This window comes from Micropterus dolomieu, linkage group LG08 (genome assembly GCF_021292245.1).
Source record: "Micropterus dolomieu isolate WLL.071019.BEF.003 ecotype Adirondacks linkage group LG08, ASM2129224v1, whole genome shotgun sequence".
Taxonomy (NCBI): Eukaryota; Metazoa; Chordata; class Actinopteri; order Centrarchiformes; family Centrarchidae; genus Micropterus; species Micropterus dolomieu.
The window spans coordinates 2,540,672-2,546,364 of record NC_060157.1 but is presented as its reverse complement, the minus strand read 5'-3'; the positions used below and the strand labels follow the sequence as shown (position 1 = coordinate 2,546,364).

Genomic DNA, 5,693 nt, shown 5'->3' with positions numbered 1-5,693 from the left:
CACCCGTCTTCATATGTACAGTAGGTGTGCGGTAACCCACCGTGACCTCTGTGTCCAGCAGGGGGCACTCCTGCAGGCTCTGGTCGAGCAGACACATCTCTCTGACTGCGTAGCCGTTGACACAGTAGGCGTCATAGTGGGCGCCGAGCAGCAGGCTGCACAGCAGGGTGGCGAATTCAAAACACGTGGCTCTCTGACTCTGCAGCACCGAGGTGGAGGAGAACAGGTACCTGGGCTAGGACAGCAACACACACACCTTCACTATCGCTCAAACACACCGGCGTGTTTTCATGGATGTGTATGTAAACACATGCATAAGAATGACGTGCTTGGCTGCGTTTCCAAGATACCTTCAACTCTCCACAGCATTTTCTTACTGAGGGATTATTATTTTACACCTATAGAGGTCAGTTCAGTCGTCATCAATAGTCTTAATCACAACCTGTGAAAACAGTTGTATGCTGTCGCCTGTCGCTCTGGTGGAGCTTTGTCAGGTCTGACTGATATCAGCTATAGAAAAATCCCAGACATAACGACTTGGATGTTGACATGAACAGTATTTACAATCAGAAACTGGTAGTTAAATAAAATGACATGAATGTGGCCGGATGAAAGAAACCCTCGCTGACACATTAGCCATCAATCTGTGTCTCGTTTGTTCTCTGATTATTCTGTTTCAAAAACCAAATCAGAAGAAAAAAAAAACATGTCATTTTTTGGTTTTTCAGTTTTAAAACCAGAACGGAAAACAAATAAAAACAGACGTTGGTTTATGTTTTACTGTTTTAAATCCAAAAAACAAAGGAGCTGTGGATTCTTCCATGTTGTACGCGTTTATCGTGCAGCAGCTGTGGTCCGTGTCTGTCCCCAGATTGGTCACCAGTTTTTGGAGTAACGCGTTTCAAAAGTAACGCAATTACAGTAATGTATTGTTTTTCGCTGTAACACATTTTTTGTGTAATTTCTGTAATATTACAATCTCAGTTACTCATTTTAATCCAAAATGAGGTGATGGGTTGTTTTATTTTATAATTCACCAACACAGAGAAACATTTTGGCAGCAGAAAAACAAATCCATGAGTTAAAGATTTCCTGTTGGTGGAATCCGATGGTCGAGATTGTACGCAGGGTGCAAACTACGGGGGAGCTCGGCTCCTCTTAACAAGACGGTAGCTCCCCTGATGGATCACGGGTAAATGGGATTTCTATAGGCTGTGTGTTTGTGCTTTAATGAGTTACTTTCCTGATCAGAGAGGCTGCTGTCAGCTCATCCTGACTGATCCTGTCTGAGTGTCGGGAGATTCAAATAATCAGTGACGTCATGCTGCTGCACCTTGTGCGTAAATGCACACAGCGTGTTTCTTAATGGGAAGACAATTCACCCTATTTATCCAAGGTTAATATTTATGACAAAGACCCACCCAAACCGCTAATATAACTCTGCACATCACTAGAACCCACCTCTGCATTAAACAGCAGTGAAAGTAACTCAAAGTAACACAAAAGTAGTGTAAAGCATTACAACTCAGAGACAGTAATATTGTAATTGCTCTCAAATGACAGTAACTAGTAATCTATAATGTATTACATTATAGATTTACTTTTAACTCGCACAATAATGTTGAAATACATTAAATAATTGTCAACACTGAGCCACAGGAAAAGTAGAATAGAAGTGGTGATAACACCACAGCTCCTTTGTCTTTCTGTTTCTCCGTTCTGTTGGAAACAAACAAACAATAAAGAAATAGAACAATCAAAGAACGAACGACACATGGCTTCTTCTGAAGTAAGTATTGTCTCTGCACTAGTGTTGTCTTTCTGACCAGCTCCACAGGTGGCTCCAAAGGGTCCAGGGACAGGAAGTTAGCCACAAAGGAGGCACAGCCCTCCCAGGTGAAAAGTTCAGGGTAATCAGTTGGTGTTGGCCGAAGAGTCATCGACACAAACTTCTGAATGCCAGAAAAAACACAGGTGTTAGACAGAGATCCGTACAGTTAATGGGCGGTGAAGATAGATGATGTTGGGCGAGCTGAGTTGGATTGTCACCTTAACACCGCATTCGTTGACAGGGCAGAGCAGCAGGGGTTTGCGGTCGGGATACAAGAGTGAATACTGACGCTGGAAGTTGTCGCCGATGGCCAACAGTCGAACTTCGTCGGGGGAGTTAACCCTGTAGGACTCAGGACACAGCTCGTCTGCAGTCTCAAAGTCCAGCCTGGTGAAGGTCACATGTTGATTCATTAATTTAAACAAGATCTGCTGTTTATATTGACAGTAATGACCTTATGCATCACCCATTTATAACTGGCCTGTGAAAATTTGTATTTTAAATATCTGTGAGCCCAGAAGGTGTCAGGTGGTCAGACTTCAGAAGAATTGTTCTGGAACAATTAATAAGTTGTTCCTCCCTAAAACAAACCCTTTTCTAAAACTATTACTTAGTGAGGTCAATTTACCCGATCGTAACTTCATATGATGTTTTTGTTTCTAAGTAAAATGGACCCTCACAGAAGCTCCTGAGAAGCTGAAACGTTGGAGTCACTGAGAGTCCGGTCCAGCTTTGTCGACTCTCGCTCATCCTCCTCTTTGTCCTTCCATATCTGTCCACCTCTAACTTGCTCCTCGCTGTCTGACTCCGGCACCGTCTCCATCTTTTAATTAAGAAAAAACAAAACAAAAACAGTATTAAACGTGTTTATGCATGAGTTTATGCATAAAATTTGCATTAAGTTTATACATGTACACAGAACAAGCAGGGAGAAACACAGATGTTATCATTTCTGCAGAGTATTTGCATCTGTTTGTAGCTCTCTCATTTAAAGAAAAGCTGCGATGGGTATAAATTCAAATTCAATCCATGTATAGGTGGTGTAGATTTCACTGGTCCGAAGGGCAGCTGTTGCAGAGGGAACCACTTTAGATTATTGCCTACATATTACAGTGTAATTATAGCACATACAGGGCTGGGCAATAAAACAATAATGATAAGTGTTGTGATATAATTTTCCTCAAAGACTTTATCGTAACTGTTTTGAATGTTCTGCCTCAGATTTGTGAAGCTGATCCACTGTTTGTTTGTTCTGACCATAAAGAAAAGTTTAAAACCACAATTAACCATCTAGTTTCTTCCACTTTCACTCGGGAGCAAAAATCAGCCTTAAAACCTGAAAGAAATAATGATTTGACATTTATCCTGATAATTATCCATATGGAATGATATAAAAATTTTATATCATGATGACATTTTTGGCCATATTGTCCAGCTCCCAGTGCAAACATCGAAAATGATTAAAAATACATTAAAATAATCAAAAGGAAAACCTGCAAATCTTCACATTTTTGTTTGTTTGTTAAAATCTTACCTTGTAGAGTAACTAAAAAAGCAGTCAGAGAAATGTGTAAATGTTAGGGAAGTATAAAGTAAAATATCTTTATATATTTGGTACAGTAGAGGTAGAAAAAAAAAAGTAGAAATACCTCTAATAAGTACTTGAGTACAGTAAATGATTAGGTGTAGTCAGTTACTCTCCACCCCTGGTGTTTTAATTGGTAACGTTTCCCGTGTGTACAAAATACACACAAAACTGTAATTTACAGGCTGTTAAGTGGTATAAAAGTGGTTCACATCCGTGTAAATGCTGTATACCCTGTGAGGCTGGAGAAATATATTTTAAAATCGATTTTAAAAAAAGGACTATTAGCGTTTAATACCTGTGCACATTGTTGAAGTTAAATCAAGCTAGCAAACAAAACGGTTAAAAAACGGTTCAGTTAAAATAAATAAACGACTCGTCTGACCGGAGAGCCACTAAAAGTATTAAAATATTATTTTAAAACAAACAAAAACGTTTTACTCATCCAGTTCTTCCACAACTAACGGGGTTTATTTGGAAAATCTGTTGTTTAGCTAATTACCGTGAACTCCGGTTGAACGTTGTTATTACTCCGTCTCCACGGTAACAGCAGGACGTCGTGACGTCATACCATGTGGCCTTCAAGTGCTCTCAGAGATAATCGGGGTTTGTAATAACGTTCAGGAACAAACACAAGAAAACGTGTTAAAAGTTAAAGTACTACTACAACTAATAATGATAATAATAATAATAATAATACCACAGTGTGATAATACTCCACAGCCCTCCATTCAAAACCTTTCTTGAATCAAAACATGTAAATATGATCAGCAAAATGTATTTAAAATATTCAAAGTATTTACTTATTGATTTACAAATGTGGACGAAGTACTCAGATACTTTGCTTAGGTAAAAGTACAAATACCACATTGTAAAAGTATCAATTTGCATTGAAGATAACTGTGAGTATAATGAAGCTGACTTATGGTGTCAGAAACAATTCCTGTATGAAACATTAACTGACTCTAATCACCCACTTGCTTTCTGTTTAGGCTCCTACTTATTATATTTGTCATTCTGTAATTCAGTTCTGTTCATATTGCTCATATTAAATATACTGTATTTATCATATGTATGTGTATATATACTGTATGTGTGTATACACACACCCCTCACATTTTAGTAAATATTTGATTATATCAATTTCAATTCAAATTAGCTTTATTGGCATGAATGTAACAACAACATTGCCAAAGCATCATACAAACTACATAAGAACAATCAGCCCCATACATTTCATTAAACAAGTAATTAAGGTGTAAAGTAATCAAAGCGTATGTGTGTTTGTGTTAAAAAAAAGAAAAAAAAAGAAAAATTAAAAATTAAAAGAAAATAAATAAATAAAACAAGTAAGCGTGTGTTTGTGTTAAAAAAAAGAAAAAAAAAGAAAAATTAAAAATTAAAAGAAAATAAATAAATAAAACAGTAAGCTTGTGTGTGTGTTTAAAAAAATATATATTAAAAATAAAATAAATAAACAAAACAGTAAGCGTGTGTGTGTTTGTGTGTGTGTTAAAAAATAAAAATATATTAAAAATAAAATAAACAAATAAAACAGAAAGTGTGTGTGTTTGTGTGTGTGTGTTTGTTAAAAAATAAAAATATATTAAAAATAAAATAAATAAACAAAACGGTAAGCGTGTGTCTGTTTGTGTGTGTGTGTTAAAAAAAAAGAATTTTAAAGAATTAATTGATTAAAAAATACTAAGAAATCAGTATCAAATGTAATCTTATACACTCACCTAAAGGATTATTAGGAACACCTGTTCAATTTCTCATTAATGCAATTATCTAATCAACCAATCACATGGCAGTTGCTTCAATGCATTTAGGGGTGTGGTCCTGGTCAAGACAATCTCCTGAACACCAAACTGAATGTCAGAATGGGAAAGAAAGGTGATTTAAGCAATTTTGAGCGTGGCATTGTTGTTGGTGCCAGACGGGCCGGTCTGAGTATTTCACAATCTGCTCAGTTACTGGGATTTTCACGCACAACCTTGAGGCGGATGGGCTACAACAGCATAAGACCCCACCGGGTACCACTCATCTCCACTACAAATAGGAAAAAGAGGCTACAATTTGCAAGAGCTCACCAAAATTGGACAGTTGAAGACTGGAAAAATGTTGCCTGGTCTGATGAGTCTCGATTTCTGTTGAGACATTCAGATGGTAGAGTCAGAATTTGGCGTAAACAGAATGAGAACATGGATCCATCATGCCTTGTTACCACTGTGCAGGCTGGTGGTGGTGGTGTAATGGTGTGGAGGATGTTTTCTT

The 5,693-nt window shown here is 37.4% G+C and overlaps 2 protein-coding genes across 7 annotated transcripts in view; both read right to left on the bottom strand.

Moving 5' to 3' along the window:
- ccdc135 (coiled-coil domain containing 135) overlaps positions 1-3,987 on the bottom strand; it is a 16,853-nt gene extending 12,866 nt beyond the window's left edge. For 4 of the 5 annotated variants that reach the window (XM_046055473.1, XM_046055476.1, XM_046055475.1 and 1 more), the window contains exons 1-5: positions 3,862-3,976; positions 2,512-2,654; positions 2,050-2,218; positions 1,827-1,952; positions 41-235 (exon numbers count right to left, since the gene is read on the bottom strand). In XM_046055473.1, the coding sequence (XP_045911429.1) occupies positions 41-235; positions 1,827-1,952; positions 2,050-2,218; positions 2,512-2,654 (633 nt within the window). In that variant the 5' untranslated portion in view covers positions 3,862-3,976. Of the gene's footprint in view, positions 1-40; positions 236-1,826; positions 1,953-2,049; positions 2,219-2,511; positions 2,655-3,861 lie in introns of all 5 variants that reach the window. The other variant, XM_046055474.1, reaches the window with a different exon arrangement.
- LOC123974652 (protein NDRG3-like) overlaps positions 1-5,693 on the bottom strand; it is a 165,252-nt gene that overhangs the window by 50,287 nt on the left and 109,272 nt on the right. The gene's annotated exons all lie outside the window — the stretch shown is intronic.